This window comes from Cheilinus undulatus, linkage group 8 (genome assembly GCF_018320785.1).
Source record: "Cheilinus undulatus linkage group 8, ASM1832078v1, whole genome shotgun sequence".
Classification (NCBI taxonomy): Eukaryota; Metazoa; Chordata; class Actinopteri; order Labriformes; family Labridae; genus Cheilinus; species Cheilinus undulatus.
The window spans coordinates 39,997,370-40,016,827 of NC_054872.1; the positions used below are offsets into that span (position 1 = coordinate 39,997,370).

The window sequence follows — 19,458 nt, forward strand, 5'->3', positions numbered from 1 at the left end:
TTTGAATTAGATATTTGAATCTGCAGTGCACTGTAGAAGCAGAAGCAACAACTGCAAACAATCAACAGTGGCACAGGGCCACTGGTGAAAACTGAAAATTTAAAATAAAAGTGTTTAACTACATAAAAAATAACAATATAGAGATAATTATTTACAAAAATGGAAGCAGAACTCTTCAAATAAGTAAGAAAAAACAATTATGTAACAAAACATGACATCTAAGACCTATTGCAGCAGGAAACTCATGAGGAACCTCAAATGTTTTTGCAAAGGGTCTGAATACCTATGTCAGTGGGATGTTACAGTTATTTATTTAAGTATTTAAATTTATTTAAGTGGGAAAATCTCAGTAAGATTAAGAATCTGATTTACGAGAGTGTTCAGGGAGATTTTTAATACATCTGCATAAATTTCTAAAATTCTGTTTTCACTTCCTCATATTGGGTCAGAGTGTAGATTAATAAGAATAAGAATTCATTTAAATGACTACAGCATCAGGCTGCAACAAAATAAAATTGAAAAATACACTGTAGTGAAATGTAACTGTGGATGCTTGAACTTTTAGAGGTAGCTTTGCTAATTCTATGGTTAAAATGTACAAGTACAATAAAGGATTTTTGATCCGTCCCATTTATTTTCCTGGACATGAACAAGGTTTCTCCTGCTTTAATGGGACGTTTCTGTAAAGTCAGGCACTCAATCCATCCTGTGAACTTCAAAACCTTTAAAAGTTATGAAATCATCTCTCAAGTTTTTTTGTGCTGCTTCTATCTTTTCTTTTGAAACTTCTCTTTCTTCTTCCTCAGAAACTGACAAAGCTGGGACAGTTCAGGGTGAAGGAGGAGTCTCCTTCAGCGGGGCCCAGCCTTCAGCCTGGCAGCCTCTTCTTTAGTCGGGATAATGCAGCCAAGTCCGACACTTCACCTAAAGGTATTCACATTTACCAGCCAATGCGGCCAAATGAAAGTCTTTGTGGTCACACTAACAATGAAGCAGTAATCACGTCACTTTAAGCTTCATTAAAGGAACCAGGAGACAAGAGACAAATCCAAAGGCATTCTTTATGATCAAGCTATTTCATTCCCTCACCAGCACTTCTCTCTCTTCAGTGTCTCCTCAGAGTCAGAAGCTGAGTTACGCCGCTGCTGCCCTGCAGGCTGGCGGCAGCTCCCACTCATCAGGACAAGCCGCCTCCTCCAGCTCTGCCTCACCACAGGTACTAAACATCGCCGTCACTTTATCACTGAAGCACAGCCATCAAGCAGCTGTTCTCTTAATGAGCACACTTTTCTTTATTTTTAGACACCAGAAAAGTTAATGAGAGAAGATGACGCAGAGGCAGGAAAGTTTGTTGTAGGGAGAGTTTAGTCTGTAAGAAAGTCTACTATGAATACCTATCTCATCATGAGCAGTAGTAAAACAAAAGTAAAGAAGGAAAATGTTGACGCATTCAACAATTTTTTTTACGTTAAAAATTTTTATTGTAATAGATAACACATGTTCCTGTCTTTGATAATGGCTGAGAGTGTGTTTATCTAAAGTTGTTCTCATTTGGCCCTTAACAAAATGAGTAGAATTTATGTTTCTAAAGAAAACTAACTTTTGTTGTAAAATGATGGAGCGTATTAACAGTCTCCAAATGGCAGTGGTAGAGGAGGTTTTTGTGGAGGTTTCAGCGCTGGTGGCAGCTGACGCGACAGAGGTTGTGGCAGGGTTCGCAGTACTCAGTGAGGCAAGTTTGAGGACAAGGAATGGGTTCCAGTCACAAAGCTGGGCTGTGTTGTTAAGGACATGAAGATCAAAACCCTGGAGGAGATCTACCTGTACTCTCTGCACATCAAGGAGTGTGAGAACATTGACTTCTTCCTTGGATCTGATCTGAAACATGAGGTGCTCAAGATCATGCCTGTCCAGAAGCAGACAAGGTCCGGTCGGTGCACCAGGCTCAAGACCTTTGTGACCAACGGCCTTGTGAGTCTGGGGGTGAAGGCGAAAGAAGTGGAGCAGCTATACATGGAGCCATCATCCTGGCCAAGCTGTCCATCGTCCCATCAGGAGAGGTTAAAGGGGTAACAAGATCAGAAAGCCCCACACAATCTCCTGCGCAGTGACTGGTCATTGCGGTTTTTTCCTGCCCCCCGTGGTACTGGTATTGGTCTAACCACGTTCCCAAGAAGCTGCTCTTGATGGCAGGTATCGATGAGTGCTACACATCCAACAGGGACTGCACTGCCACCCTCGGCAGCTTTGCCAAGGTCAATTTTGATGCCATCTCCAAAGCTTACAGCTACCTGACCCCTGATCTGTGCAAGGAGACGGTCCTCTTCACAAAGTCTCCTTACCTTGAGTTCACGGCTCATCTGTTAAGACTCAAGCAGGGTGTCTGTGCAGAGTGGCAGCTGCCTCCTGAACTTTTTATATAGAGAACTACTGGATAAAGGTTCTGAAACATTAAAAAAAAAGATGGACTATAAAATGGTATGACAAACTTGTTATGACCCAGCAAAAAGTTCTGGTGCAGTCTCTTGGTTGCCACCCTCTAACAATCACTTCTGGTGAATTCTGATTAAATGCATTCTCGTGTACACTCACTCCGATTTAACTCAAAGTCTAGATCGAGTTCTGGGTCAGAAATTCAGCTGTTAGTGTTCATGCGTGCAGCTCACCCAGACAACTTCAGGAGTTTAGCATAACTATAAAAATCACTTCAGAAATTATTCATGAATTTAATTGTTCTGCACGCACAAACTAATTTTGCACCATGATTCAGCTTCACCGAAACATTTTAAGATGAAACAACCTTGCTCTGATATAACATTTATCCCTGTGCCTCTTTCTGCAGTGTCCTTGAAAACTAAATCAGAAGCAACCTGCGTCATAGTCAGCGTTTTTGAAAGGCCTTTTGACTTTGGAAAGGAAAAACAAAAAAGGGATGATTGGTTTTGCACATTTAAGTTTTTGCATTTGAAAATGACTCATCTTCATCGAAACTGAATCTGTCTTTTCAGATTTATGCCATGATTTTTTTTCTGAAAAGGTTTATTTTGTGTCACTAACTTTTATATTTTCTTTTTAGCCCCCAGCAAAAAGAAAATTTGAATTCAGCAAAGAGCGACAGTCTGCCTCTGCTCCACCGCCCTCAAAGAAATTCAGCCCAGCTGGCTCACCTGAGAGCAAAGCTGCAACCCCAAAACAGAAACCGACCCCGGTCAGCACACCGAGCCCCAGAGCTGCCAAAGGTAAAACATTTGTGAACCTTTGCTCATATTTTATTTCTTTTCCATGAGCACGGCCTGACTTTCTCTGTTTTCTAAAGCTTCTTCTGCTCAGAAGTCTTCAGAGAAGAAGAGAGAAAGTCAGCCCAAGCCTGAACCTAAACCCAAACAAACGAAAGCAAAATCCAAGAGCACACAGCAGGTCCCATTCCAGCGCATCATGGAGGGGGTGGTGTTTGTTCTCAGCGGCTTCCAAAACCCCTTCAGAGGGGAGCTGAGAGAAAAGGCTCTGGATATGGGTGCCAAATACAGACCTGACTGGACACCTGACTCCACACACCTCATGTAAGTTTGATATTAAAGGTGTAATTAAGCCGTCCTTACTTTAACATTTATATGTTTCCTGTAGCCTCATTGTACAGCTTTGCAGTGAAACAGTAAATACACAGGTGACACCAGACATCTGTTGTCAAACTACATGAACATAAATGAACAATGCAGCTTGTTCTTAAATATCTTCAGTGTAGGATTCAGAACACAATAGTTTTATAGCCATAGTTGTGCTCCAAAATATGATTTTTATTCTGATTAAAACAGGCATGACATAAATTATAAACATACCTTACAAATATGTAGAAAACATAAATATTCACCACAAAACGGAGGTGGGGGGAGGGCAGGATGCTTAAAGGATGCTCAAATATCCGTCTAACAATACTAATATAATATTTACATCACATTTTCTCTGGTTGAGAGTTCAAAGAAGATCTCACTGTGCCACTATTGTCCCATCATTATAGAGTGAATAAAGTCTTCTAACCAGAGAAGAAGACCTGGGTGGAGCAGGTACCCATGAGGCTGAAGTCCTCAGCGCACTGATCAAGGGATCAATTTCTAGTCCCAGCACCGTTTGTTACATGTCTTCCCCCTGCTCTCTCTCTCTCTTCATTTACTGTCTCTTTATAGCTGTCTTGGATGGGGGCAGAACCCCCAAAAATAATCTTTAAACAAAAACGGCTGTCTGATATCACCATCAACAGTCAGAGGATCAATCACTGTACATGCAAAGTCTGTGTGTCTCCAGGGTGTAAAAATGTCTGTGCTACAGGTGGCGCTCTGCCGTCATAAATTAATTCATTCAACCTTTATTCAATCTTAATAAATCATTGAGAGTATTCCCTCATTTTCAATGATGTCGAGAGTACAGCCAATGAAATGCATCAAACAAAATAATATAAAGAATATCAACAGCACAATTTTAAAGCGGCATGAAGCTCCAGGCAGATGCTCTGTTATGAAAGGTTATTGATTGTTGATATTGAAAGCTTTATGTGAGTGATCCCCCCCCCCAAAACACAATTGTTTGAATTTTTCTAAATATATTCAGGAGTTTTCATGGCAATTTTAGGGAATTAGTTTAAATATTTTGGGAAAGTTGCTTGGAAATTTTCAAGTATTTTCACTGATATTTCTGGTATAATATTTTACGAAATTTAGTTTGTCATTTTCATTGAATTTTTGGGAGTGTTTTTGTAAATTCTTGGGAATTTGATAAGAAATTTTATTGGGATTTTGCTTGAATTTACCTGGAATTTAGGGAACGTAATATTGTAATGTTTATTCTTAATGATTCTGAAACAGTTGAGGAGTATTTGAATAAACTTTGATTTACCTTTTATGAGATACTTTAAAAATATGTTTTAGGAATTTTACAGAAATTTGGGTTTTTTTTTGTAAAAGAACATTTCTGACATAGCCAAACATCTGCTCTAAACCCTCTCCATTGCTAAAAGACCTTCAGGAGATCTGCAGTCATCTTTTTGGGTATATAAAAATCTGCTCAAAGAAAAGACTGAGCTTTTAAAGGTATTATGGCTTACTGATCCCAAATAAGTGAGAGAAACTAAAAATCTATTCAAAACAAAAGCTCAGGCCTAAGGAGGTTAGACTTGGCAAAACATCTTGATGCACAAGCTCATGCAAAAACCCATGTACAGGTTAGTCAGGAGGGAATGGATCCGGTCTTTCAAGTGAAAGAGCCAGTTGTGGAAGTAGTAGAACCACTCCAGTAATAACAGTTTTTTATTCCCCTCACACCTGATAATTGTTGCTTAAGTAATAATTCACTGCCAGCAAGGATAGCTCAGAAATCAGCCTCTCAAAAACCAAGATAAGAGATTAATATGAAAAAAAAGAAAAACAGACTGGAGAAGAGCCAACAGATCAATACTTGACTGTGTCTGTTGGGATTGAAAAAGAGATGATAACTTTACTTTAGCAGAGGAGATAAAATGAGTTTGGACAGGTTTCTTTACAGAGAATTATCTCAGTTGTAGGGAAAAGATGGGAACCTCGATCACATCTTAAATTTGATTATCTCTGCAGCGTCACTGATATGTTATAAATGTGTAGATAACTTTATTGTTATTGACAAAATAGATATGATTTAATAAATCTGTGTTATTCCCCATAAGAGACTTTGATCAGAATTAATTTTTTATCATAGAAACAGATAGCAGGATTGTGCAACAGCCCCGTTAGCTGTCACAGTAATTCACTTTGATCTGTGCTGTCAGAACAGACTATCACCATCGTCAGTCTCTTTTTAGTGATGTAACCATGTGTTTTTTTTGTCATGCTTCTCTCCACACAATAATCTCCAGCTGTGCCTTTGCAAACACCCCCAAGTACAGCCAGGTGAAATCAGCAGGAGGCATCATCGTACGCAAGGAGTGGGTGATGGACTGCCACAAGAGGAAACAGAATATCTCCTATAAACGGTAAGAGAAGGAAAAGTTGATAGAAGATGTGATTCAAAGTTATAACCATAGAGCTTACAGGCCTGGGTTACGGCTCAGCCTCAGAAACAGCTGGATGGGATTTGGTGCCTTGTTAAAGGGTCATTTTCACATGACGACAGCCTGCTGAGCATGTGTCCAATGTTTTGAATCCACATCTGATTAATACATTCACCTAAGCCCCGTCTGTACCTCGATGTCGTACAATCTGCACACAGCACTCCCACTGATTGAAGCGTCCAAAAATACACCTCTCACCGCCGCGATGCCCACTTGCTTCAGAGAACATTGTAACCTTGAGCAGCTGATGCCTGCTGTGATCACAAATTCAACCCAGCCGGATCCAGCAGCTCTCCAATTATCTGGCTCATTACGAAGGGGAGCTTTTGCAACATCAAGGTCTTCTGTCAGCACTCCACAAAAACCTGCCTCTGAATAATGTAGGGGACAGTTCTCATTCTGGGCAACAGGAACTCCAAATTAGAACAGTACAGTGCATGTGCAATACCGTATAGGGCTAGATTTATCATTTAGGGAATTTTCCATACTTTTGGCGCCTGTAATGATTGTGTCTGACTTGAAGATGAATCCTTTTCCCATCAGGCTCTCTCTGTGCAGGGTTATCTGAGGACAATGAACTGTTTCATTCAGACAATATTCATGAAGGGGTATAACACAAGAGTCCTATTAGCTGTCAAAGTATTGGTTCTAATTAAATAAGTTCTTTCAGCAACTTTAAACTCTCTAGAGACTTTTCAAACAGAAGATAAAATTACTGCCTGTAGGTAATAAAGTTGTTAGAAGTTAAGATACTTCAATACTTCTTGAAACCACTCACTGTGAAATGATTCAATCTCTGCCATTTCAATGATCACAGGTATTGAAAAGTGAAGATGCGTGACTGAAAAAAATAACTGCAACTCTTGAAAGATATTTTCAAACAAAAACTGCTGTTAGTGAAAGTGTACCAAACAAATACATGTGGAGCAAAGCTCCCACACAGACGAGGAGCACAACCCACACCATCATGTCATCCACACAACCACACCAATATGGTAACAGCCTGAATATTCCCAGATAAAAGTTTGGGAACACTTATTTCCCAGTAAAATACAACAGTGGACAGAGACAAGGACGTGGCAGAAGTAGTGCAGACATTATTCAGCAGCTGTGTCGCTGACAGCACATCTATCGGATCAGTTAAAAGACTCAAAATAGTATCAAACAAACATGAACGTCAGTGTGACTTGGAGGAAAACAGACCAAACACAGCTCAGTTTGGAAGTTTAACCACCTCTCTCTGTTGATTTCTGATGACATAAGTGGTAAAAATGATTTTTAAAAAGGCAGATCTACAACGATATAAGCTGATGATAAAGTGGCGGACAGTGGTCCTCTGCTTTTGTGGATCAAATGACACCTAAATATGGTACCTCCCACCGTCTTCCTCAGGGGAGGGGGTCATATCTGCAGCTGTGTCATAGCAGTAGTAACAGTCATCCTCAGGTTCCAGACAGACTCCATTCTCCTTATCAGCTCTGAAGGGCTGTGAAAAACGCTCCCAAACTTTGTAGTAGGTCCCAACGGTAAAAAACGTAATTCAGAGCTGAAGTCCGTGTTAAAACCAGCAGGATAGACGTTAATTAGCTCACGTAACGAGGTACGTAACGGTTGTAAGATGGTATGTTCGATGTCGGCTGGGAAATTTGAGAGTTGTAGGAAAGGGCATAAGTATGTCAAGATATCAGTTAGAGTAAACTTGTATTTTAAAAATGAATTTCAGTATTTTTATTGATGAAGACCTTTTGGAAGGATGTTGCAGCATTATTCCTAATTTAAATGTTATTTATTGTATGTTTAGTGTATATTGTCTTATGTGATGAGTTTGTTGATTTATGTTGTTTAAGTGGTGTATGAGCGTGTTGTTTTTTTGTCTGTCCTGAAAAAGAAATGAAAGTATTAATTATAAAAAAGTTATTTATTTAGATTAATTATTGTAGTATTTATGTATTATTAATGCAAGAAAAGATCAAAATTTGCACATTTTTGGCCCTTTTTGCCTTTTTTGCACGTTTTCGCCCAGTTCCGTGACACATTTTTGCAACTTTCCTTTAACCTGTTTCAGCCTCTTTTTGCTATTTTTTCCCCTTTTCTGCCACTTTTTGACCTGACTGGTGTCTGCAGATCCGTAAATATACACGCATGATTCCTCCTACTTGGAGGCACTATTAGTTTCAAACAAAAGGACGTGCATTTCTTAACAGATGTCAAGAGACCCAATAGAAAATACCTACGGCCATGAGGGAGGGACTATTGTTATATGCATGTTTTTTGCTATTTAGTTGTTTGAAATATGTGTTCAGAGAATTATCAGGAGGAAAACAGGACCAATATTGCATGGGAACAAATTAGTGAAGGAATGTAGTTTTCTTCAGGAAATATTTTTTAACATAGTCAAAGCACATTCTAGATGAAAATACTGAAGAAGCAAGGAGTTTGGCAGCCACATCTGATAATCATATTATGTAGATTATCATAGGAGTGAATGGACATCTGCTTGACTGTCCTCTGTACACATGGGTAAGTGGAAATGAGAGGAGATTGTACGAACTGCTCAGGGACTTTGGCTACTAAAATACAAGTCCTTATCTATATGAAACTGACCCTAATCTATTGAAACCTTTAAATACTAGAGTATTGATAATATAATAGATAAAGAGGCTGAAACAATAACAATAGCTAATCATTTTTTAATCTACTTACCTGAAAATTTAAGAATGTATCTGTTTTTAGTAGTTGTCTTTCAGATGTTAATAGACCGATAACTTAAAAAAATATATATTTTAAGTATGAAGAAATAAAGGCAGCTACAGTAGCAGATAGCACTACTTGTAATTATAAATAATAGATTATGGAAATTCAGCTTTTTAGAAGAGTTTGATGAATATTCTGAAAAGTTTGTTGTACATCTTACAGTGTTAATACTCCTGTGATATTGTGATTAGGCCATGTGAGCCAGAGCTTTAGAGCAGTTTCAATTCTTATGTTGAGAGTAATGGCACTCAGGAAGAGGAGTGTTCACATTTCTCTTACAGACGTTGGTGGTGATGGATTTGGAGGCTTATCTTGCAGTTGAACAGTCATACGTCAGCACTGATGATTGACGATGGTCATCAGCACAGGAGGAGTTTTTGCCTTACTCATATCTATTCAAACCCTGAGGAAATCATACATCAAGTTTTTCATCAATGTTAGCATTTATTAGACTTGACACGTTCATCTCAACATCCAACTTTTATGGAGCCAAAAGTGCCAAAAGAGTTCAGACTTTTCTCTTATTCCTAAAAGTCAAACAATCTGTGTGTTCAGGTTTACTAGACTAAAGAGATGCATGGTCTGATGAAGCATCGCTTCATGTTTGCAGTTAGTAAAAGTAGTTGATGATCTGTGATTGCATTTACTGCCAAACTGATCAGTGTGAGATTAATTCAGTTTGGCCTGAACTGCTGTGGAGACATGATTTAGGGGGTAGAGGACTGGCCAGACTGTGCTCTGGGCCCTCCTTTAAATCTGATTGGCCATTACAGATGCCACAACTATGTTTGGCTATTTTCATTATCAGAGGTGGCACTTTTGTTAAAATCAATAATAAGGGCTGCAGCAGGGCTGTAAGACGCTTGCTGTACATTTCATTGTGGTATTTCCATGACATCTACTTTTCTTTGTTTATTTGAATATTGATTTTGAGCAAACTTCTTCTCTTTAAGTCCTAATATTAATTTGTGAAGATTTGATATTGACAAAATAAAAGTAAAGTAATAAAAACATAACATTTTATATTAAAGACATAGTGGAATATAGGTTTTAAAGTTACAACTATATGTTTTTATTTCTAAAATACTCAAGTGTAACTTGTGAAAATAGATGCAAAAATGTGCTATTTAGTTGCATGATTGCATGCATACAAGCATACATCATGGTGAAATGAGAGTAAACAATCTTAATTAAGTATAACTTAAAATTCCCCTCACACAAACACCTTCTCTCCAAGAGGGGCATGACTGAAGGAAAGAGTAAGAGTTGCCTGATTTATTAAATATTGAGGAAACATCTAGAAAAAAGAGTGACTTTTGGACTTAATGATGTTTCATCTCCCACTGTCCTTTCCAAAGTTTTGTTCATAATAGAAGTGAGGAATTATTTTCTGCTTGAATCTTTCAGTCCCCTGAAAGGATTTCAGTTGTGCTTCATTATACCTCCAGCAAAAAATGGCCCTAATGTTGAGTTCATCCAAGGTGCAAAGAAACTAAGTAGCAGAGCTTCTAACGGTGGTTTCTTTTTCCCTTGCTCACATTTCTCAGATTAAGTTTTTTTTTCTTCTTTTTATTTTTTCTGTCAATTCTTGTCTTTTTTTCTCGCTCTCTTTGCCGATCCCTCCCTATGTGTGTAATTGTGTGGTACTCTGGAGACAAATCTGGTGTCTCTTTATGGGGCTTATATTCTTTTCCATGCAGATGTTTCAACTAGCTTGGTTTCTGTGCCGTTTGAAAGCAGTGGCAGGCATCAGGAATAATGATACAGCGTTGTGGTGCAATGGTTAATTGTTTTGAATTATTTTAATATTTTATGAACAAAGGATGCACAGATTCATGGATTTAACATTGTCTCTTTTGACAGACATCGACTAATAATATTGGCAGGGACCGATGTCAGTAGCTGATGTTTGTTTGTTGTGTCCAAACAATTTACTTCTGGCATGAAACGTGTCTAACGGCTGATTCAGAGAAGAGATTAATTATTGGGCAGAGGCTGTGCTCCTCTGGACAAACTGGTATGTTTTCATGGTCTGTGTTATACCAAAAGAATTCTCATTTGTATTGGCATGGACCCCAAATTTCACGATCAATATACATGATAAGGATAAAAGTATTCCACCACACCAGTCAATTATTGAATTCAGGTGTTTTCATCAGTTATTCCGCTATTCTGTGGCCCGCATCATTTCCAGTCTGTACTGTTTCATTAATTGTTTTAACTTCTTGCTAGCTTGTATACTTGTGTAATGTCTTTATTTTGTGAACTTCTTCTTGTAAGGTGACCTTGAGTGCTTTGAAAGGCACCTATAAATGAAATGCATTATTATTATTAATCAAAAGGTCACCACTGGTGTTTAAAATCAAGCATGTAGTCAAGCAGTCCCCATTTGCAAACATTTTTGATGCAAAATGGATCATTCTGAAGAGCTCAGTGACTTCAAGTGTGGTACTCTTCTGATTTCATAGCTTAAGAATTCTGAATTTCAATGGCATTAATGTAAGTTAAAAAACTGCGACTTGAGCTTCATGGATGGTTTTCAGCTGCCTGCAAGCCTCACATCACCAAGCCCAGTGCCAAGTGTTCCTGTGAGTGACAAATCACACTTCTCTGTTTGGCAGTCAAATGGGTGAATCTGGGTTTGGCGGATGCCAGAAGAACGTTACCTGCCTGACTGCACTGTGCCAAATGTTAAGTTTGGTGAAGGAGGGATAATGGTATGGGGCTGTTTTTCAGGGTTCGGGCGAGACCCCTTATCTCCAGAGAAGGACAATCTTCATACTTCACCATACCAGGACATTTTGGACAATGCTATGATTCCAACTTTGTGGTCCCCGTTTTGGGAAGGCCCTTTTCTGTTCTAACATGCCTGTGTCTGTGTGGTTATAAAGACATGGTTTGATGAGTCTGGTGTGCAAGAACTTGACTGGCCCGCACAGAGCCCCAATCTGAACCCCATTGAGCACCTTTGGGATGAACTGGAATGGAGATTGCAAGTCAGGTCTTCTCATCCAAAATCAGTGCCTGACCTCAAACACTCCAAAATCTTTTGGAAAGCATCCTGAGAAGAATGGAGGCTGTTATAGCTTCAAATTTAGGCCAACTCCCTATCAAAGTACATGTATTTAAATGCAATGTCGTTACAGCCCCTGTTGGTGTAATACTTTGTCTGTTGGAGATGATTCATTGTTAAGATTCACAGAAATGTATGTAAATTTTATAGTTAAAGTAGTTTCAGTCATGAGGCATAGAAAAATCCACCATTTGAGTAGATCCATGAGACTTTCATGTGATGTTCTGTTTTGTATTTGTAAATCAGATACTGTAAGCCATACGAAGTTTAAAGGGCAAAACAAAACCCCAAAATATGACTTGAATGCCATACAAACTCCGGCTGATTGTAATTCTTTGTGTTACTTGGCAAATGATTGTTATGGAAATCCCTCCAATGGACTAAGTTTTGATCAATGATTCACTGATTACAGCTTTTTCAAATGTGAGCAGTAGATTCTCTGAGACTCTTTGAATAGTTAAAGTCTAATTCAGTTTTGGACTGTTGGTTTCATCAAACAGCCAATTTTAATTGGCCACTTTTGTTCTCAACTTCATCTTGGTTTTATCATCTCAGGGGCAAATTTATGAAGTTGTAAAATAACTTTGAAATTACTTGATAATTGCAACACTTTGTTGACTCAGTACAATGAGGACATTCTCAAACCTTTGAGCATAAATAGTCAGTGCGATAAGACTGGCATTTCAAAGAAATTGTTGCTGTCAAGAGATGTGAAGTGGCTAAGAAATCTGTTTTTACTTCACTATCAGTTTAGATTGGATTGTTCTTGAGAGAAAGGTGTTCATATGAGACGTGTAAAGCTTTTAAAATAATTACTGCTGGTGATTGATGGCACGCGCTGCTGTGTTTCATGAAATTTGATGCTCAAAAAGTGAATTGAAATGAGATATTCACTGCAGTCTGTGTCATCATTCTGCTCACGGTCACATGTCTCTGTCAATATCTGATTGAGCTAAAGATCTCTCACCCACACCACCCCCCTCTCTTTTTGCCAGAATAATCCATTCCCCCGGTAAGCCCTGCTATTGTGCAGCCTGTTGAGTGTACAGCTTTGATGATGTATCCTTTATTTAAAAGCTGCATCTGCTATGGGTAATTAAATGGACCACTTACTTTGATGATGACAAGTACCCAAACAAATATGCACACTGACACTCTCAAACTGTTGCTCCATCATGCGCACACACTTTATCACTGAGGCAGATCTAGATTTATTCAGCTCATGACATGCGTAGATACTTGTGTAAAGGAAGTGTGACGTCAGCAAAGCAACTAAGACTTGCTTTCCCCATTCTCTTTATCCAATCAAGGATCCAGAGATAAATGGAGAGGAGCAGAAAGCACTCAAGCAGTTCTGTGACGTCCAATCACAATAACCTAAATGAATAATCAGACATCTTATTAAAAATGGAGCCCCGCAACACTTGAGAGGAATTGGCCAAAGTATCAGCCCAATTAAAACATATTTAATGTATGTCAAGTTCAAAAGTTCTGGTCCCGCAATTCATCCTGAAGTCTTGCTACATAAAAAATGCATGAAATTTCAGGCTGCTATGATTGTTTCCTTAATTATTAATCTGCCAAATTTTCATCTGTCCAATTTCTCTGCTTATCTGCCACTCACTTGTTGTGGCAGTAGGCTAAGGAAGAAAGTAAATAAATTGTTTTAGCTCTGTAGGGGATGCAGAAGTGGTCCAAATCCGCATTAGATAAGCCCTGTCTCCAGTGCATTTAGAGAGTAACCTTGGGTCTCAGTGGACTAAATGGACTTGCCCAGGAAACCCCAAAGGAAGGCACCCAGGAGGCATGATAATCGAATACTAAAACCAGGAAAAACTGACTTGTTTTGATAGAGGAGAGCAGCAGTGGCTTTACTTCTACTCCCTCTGGCTGTTTGTGCTTGAAGGCTTTTCCCAGATGTCGCAGAGGAAATTTATTTCTGATACTTAAAACTGGCATGGCTCTCTTTTGGTTAATACCCAATACCTCTGACTAAAGTGAGACTTAGAATAAAGATGAAGTGGTAGATTGTTGGCTTTAACATCAGCTCTGCTCCCTCTTTACCTCAACATGTAGACAGTTCGGTTCTGCTTACATTGCACCAGTCTGTAGTTAAACTTGTGGCTCCTAAACTCCATCACTTTAGGCAGTAATTTATTTCCAACTCAGAAGGTAATCCACACTTTAGGCAGAGAACCATGACTCAGTCTAATCCAGACTGCTTTTGAATCCACTGTTCACTGCTCCAGTGTGAGCTGGAGGTCATAGTTTGATGAAGCAAACAGAATCACATCATCTGCATAAAGTCTAGCTGCTGCTTCCCAAAGTGGGACTCGCTCCTCACCCTGAGTATATCAGACAATCAATACTACTTGTAGGTTACTCATATAATCAGGACTTGTTCTGTGGGCTTGGAGAATAGTAAAGGCACTGTTTTTGAGGACTACATGGACCAGGATCACCAAAGTGAGAGCTGTGTCCTCAGCAATACAACAAGGTCAAACAGGAAAGTACTCCATCGTGTGTCATAAATTTTGGGTTCACATTTTTCTCTTGTAATAAATCACTGAGGGTTCACTTAAGGTATCTCTGGAGAGGGAGCGAGCTTGATCCCTTTAGAAACAGCTTCAAGACCCTAGGGAAGGAGTCTGTTTATCAAGGATAGCCTATCCATGTAAAATGAGCATAACAGAGGTGAAATGGTCACCAGTATTAAGAATAATGGTGATAAAATTCCCCCACAGTTATCATACCTTTTATATTGTAATCATCATTCAAACAGTCAGTGATACTGGTGAATGGGAAAATGATCACAGGTCAACCGAAGAGGGAGACGTCACTGTGTCTCTCCTCAGCTTAGAGTGTAACGACACAGACAGGTAGTCTTAGGAGGACTTTAGCGGTAGGTTAATCGATTCATAAGCTCAAAACACATCAGCTTTATTAGTCAAACCAAAATAAAATGAAATGCAGCAGCCTGCCTTAGACTGACCGCTTGACAACAAAAAAGCTCAGAGCAGCATACACTCGCTAGCTTTAGCAGCTCCTATTCTGCTCAAAAAGTCCATGAAAACCAGTCCTTAACTTTGGAGTAGGTCCTGTTAGTTAAAGTCCCTGTAAATTCAAACTTTGTGTCTAAACACAAGATATGTTGGAATAAGGTTGCTATAAACATGAAAACACTGGGATCTAAATTAATTTTTGATTAACACTGTTAGAAAGTCGTTCACCTCATTCCTGGCTTGGTTTTATTTGAGCAGGGCAGATATCTTAGTCCATGACATCGCTGGTCTTGATGGGGATCCCCCCCAAGCTAGAACCGAAAATCACTGAGCAGTTCATCTCAATAGTCTGTTAGCTGATGTTACAGCCTTCATTGAAAGTTAAGAGCCAGCTACACCCCGTGTTTTTGTTCATTGTGAGGTAAATTTTCCAAATCTATCAGCCACGGTGGCCTACAGGTCATTGATAATATCATAGCAGGTAGATTTGTACCAGAAATCAGTAGATTTAGTCCCAAACTACTGTCTCTGAGCTCATTTTACTGCCTAATTTTACATGATTTTAAAACTGAATTTTACAAACTTAAATGTTTTTTATAACTGAAATTTGGCCTGGTGGTTCATAACATAGTGGCTTGTCTTATAACAAACCTAAAATAGAGATGTTGTGTTTTGTTTTTTTATCCCTTTGCAGGGACTTAAAAGAAATCGGTTCAATATTGTAATTTGTGTTGAAATTGGTAGAACAGCTGTTGATTAGCTTACTTAGGGGTAGACCAACTGTCTTATCATGATGCATTTAAGGACAGTATGAAAAAAAAATCATTGAACAAATGTGTACAAAATATTTAACATCAAGAAAACAAAAGTTAAGTTTTTGATTGGAAACTTGAATGAACTCAGTAATGAGGATGAAAAATGCAGTTGCTTTTTGTACATTTGAGATTTTCAGTTCTTTTCACCCTGGTTAAATTAAGATCTGTTCATTTGTAAATTTTTATTGATTTTATTGACTGATACAGTACCTCGCTTTCTTATACACACTGGTTGATGAAATCTTGAGCATTTTCATCTCTTGTTTTTCACATCTATTTTCATCATGTTGTCATTTTTAGGAGTGAGGGGTTCGTTTCTTTGTGGGTTTTATTTTGTTTTCTTTCTTCTTGTTTGTCTCATTTTACCTCTGCATTATGACCTGTTTGTTTAAATGGATGTTTTAATGTCACTGGCTGCAAAACAAATCCACCTATGGGTACAAGTAAAGTATCCTGAACCTGAACATGCTTTTTCAGGATTATAGGATAGATATAGCAGGTTGATCTACAACCATTTTAACTTTATAACTCAAAATCTACTCATCTTGTACAACTTCTGTTACAGCCAGATTGTCATTTGTCTTTCCAAAATATTGATAATTGTAGCCTTTTGATTATCACTCAGATAGATGAGGAGCTTTAGATTTAAATGGGACTTTTGTATCTGTTTTTCTTCGGTAACTTCGTTACTTTTCTGCCCTATAAGACCTAAAATAGTGGCTAATATGTTTAAAGTAGGTTGTAACAAAACAGCATCAAAGTACCAAAATTTTGACAACCTTATTAAAAAAGTATGTTAATGTGAAGTTGACATGGTTTTCATGTTTACTTTAAATGTTTACAAAACAAAATGTTCATAGTGCCTGTGCTGCTAATTTGATATACAGTGATATTTAATGTCAAACCTGATGAAATTATATGAAATTATGAATCTATACTTCTTTAGATTTTCAGCAATTTAAAGCAGTACTGGTTACCGTGATATTTTTGGTCATGATATGATATTGTAATATCGTTACATTGCTAGATGATATGTCGGTGCCTTTGAAGCTTAAGCCTGCTTTTTTTTCCCGTGTCACAGAGCAACGAGTGGGCCACAGGAAATCTTTTATGTTGTGAAATGCATTGTCCCTTTTTACATGTTTGGGCCTTCTCACATAGTGATATTACAACAATTATTACCTCCGCCATGGAGGTTATGTTATCGGTTTGTTAGCAACATAACTCACGGACGGATTTTGATGAAATTTTCAGGAAATGTCAGAAATGGCATAAGGAAGAACTGATAAGATTTTGGGAGTGATCCGGATCACTGTCTGGATCCAGGAAATTTTTAAAGGATTCTCTACTGTTGGGAGATAGGGCTAATTTTTAGTAGTGGACTGAGCTGCCTTGGCAGGGTGTCTGCGCCCTCCGAGTGGTTTTCTGGTATTTAATAGCAATGTTAAGAGCTGGTTTTAGTCCAATTATTGATAGAAAATCAACATAGTCTGGAAGAAAAAAGTCATGAAACACCTTGAACAGAAAAGCTTTATTATGATAAAAATTGTTGTGGTCCTCTTGTAAGATTTGTTGCTTATTTAACACGCAAAAAAAGTTTGTTATAACTTCAAATAATTCATGAACTCTGTTAAGACAGCTACAATGTGTCGTACGTTTAATTCATGGCTGATTCTCTAACATGTTAGTAAAAGTTAATTCCTTTAGTCTGAAAATGGTAAAAATCTGAACTTTGTATCAGTGTTTCAAGGTATTTCTGCTCTAGTTTAGCCCACAGTTTCAAGCAGACCACGTTTCAAGTTCACTTAAGGAAAATCAGATCAAGCTTGTTGGTTCTTTGAGGTAAGGACACTTATTGTCATAAGCAACTGAATTACTCCCCTTGCCCGCAGTGTCCTATTTTATTTTCCAATTTCCTGAGTATTATGAAACAAGCAGGTCAGTAAAATGTCTCCCCATGGTGTGAGCAGAAATGATAAAACCTGATATCCACCTCCCCACACTTCACACTTCTAATCTGATAATGTCCGGGCGACTTTATAGTGACTTCAGGGAAATCTACGGAGAGGTAAAGGAGAAATGTCACATCCTTGTTGTACCCCCCCATGTGCGTGTTTATGTGAGTGTGAGGAACGGACTGAGGTTTTCTGTTTGATATTTTAATGTTCCTCTAAATTTTACACCAGTATGCCCGTATTACTGTCACATCATTTAGCTTTTATTTGACTTCTAACCTTTGCAGAAAACATTACAGGATTGAGTCTGGATATCTGTTCTAACAGTGCATGCTCTTCATCTTACAACTCCACATCTTTTCTGCTACTCGTTTTGGTTTTAAAGTCGTTATACTGTATACCTTGCTGAAATCAATCAATAAAACAGCCAGCACTCCCATTTCAGAATCAAGGCACACCTTTGCAGTTAATAGCAGATATCATTAGAGTTCACATTAACTATGCATTTCCAGTCTTTTTTTCTGTTATCCATTCCTAACGAGTTCTCTCTTCTAAATCATGAAAAATGTAAAAAGTGTGTTTGTTTATTTTTTAATCACAGTCTTCACCGACCTGATTTTATCCTCTCTTCTCTCAGACCTCAGACATTATACCCACTTACCCTGCCAGCTTGAATTAACATGAAGCTTGGGCTTCATCCAGGGTTTTTATGTAAAGTAGGCCTTCCAGTGTATTATGTGGAGTATTTTCGGAATAGGAATGGCTTATTTATTTATTTTCTAATTTATTTGAGTTTAAAGTTGAGATTTTATATGAATTTATTCAGACTTTTTGATATGGGCTCAAGAACTAGTTGATATTTGGAAATGGCTAATATAAATCTTGAGGTTCGAGACAAAAATCAGATAGTAACTCAAGTGTTATCAAACTGACCAGATTAAGATTATTTTGTTCTGGGGCCTGGCTTTAGATTAAGACCAACAGCATGGTTTTTGTTGGTAAAAATCCTGTTTATTTTCTCTGTGGTGGATTTGATTATTAGCCATAATGCCATAAATATCCAAGTTAGATTTACCAAGTAAAGCCTCTTCAGTAGTAAGGTGCTTGACGTAGATGAGATTCGCCCTGGATATTGTAGGGCTGTCGTGGCTGACACACCTCCTCAGTGTGCTTGGGTGCGGCACAGAAGGACAAGGTGGGCCTTGGCACGGATGCAAATGAAGGAGCAGAAGCACAGGAATGAGATGTAACGTGAAGTAACAACAAAAGGACCCGCTTCAGAGTGTACAGAGCACACCAGGCAGCAGCTGCATGCTAGAGATAGAAGGATTTTTTCGAGAAAGATAGCGAGAACTATATATTTAGTCGCATTGTATTTTAACAAGTTACAACGATTTAATCAGAGCTGAAGAATTTAACTTTGCACAGCTCCACTACGACCTTGTTCTAATGAAACCCAGTCCAGTCCACATGTCTGACCAATTTCTAGTAAAGTCAGGCTTTAATGGCTCGAAAGATTTTTCAGTAGGTGAAATAAAGCTTCTTCCCTTAATGGAGTCGCAAACAGCAGCTTTCATCCTCTGTGCATAAAGGAGAGTCTGCCAAATACGAGGACAAGTGTTGAAATTATAATGCTAAACTATCATCCACTGAATTAATTTACCTTTAGTTCGATTTCATGTCATCTAGAAGTGAAACTGTGATCCTGATCGCTGATGTTTGAACAGAACATCGTTTATTAATCCTGTGGCTTTTTCACGTCCAGCTCTCATCAGAAGGTTAATTT

General features: G+C 38.4%; 1 protein-coding gene across 1 annotated transcript in view; it reads left to right on the forward strand.

Moving 5' to 3' along the window:
- xrcc1 (X-ray repair complementing defective repair in Chinese hamster cells 1) overlaps positions 1-19,458 on the forward strand; it is a 41,876-nt gene that overhangs the window by 7,097 nt on the left and 15,321 nt on the right. Inside the window, exons 6-10 of the mRNA XM_041794203.1 lie at positions 807-930; positions 1,110-1,216; positions 3,077-3,239; positions 3,317-3,560; positions 5,879-5,995. Of these exons, the coding sequence (XP_041650137.1) occupies positions 807-930; positions 1,110-1,216; positions 3,077-3,239; positions 3,317-3,560; positions 5,879-5,995 (755 nt within the window). The remainder of the gene's footprint in view (positions 1-806; positions 931-1,109; positions 1,217-3,076; positions 3,240-3,316; positions 3,561-5,878; positions 5,996-19,458) is intronic.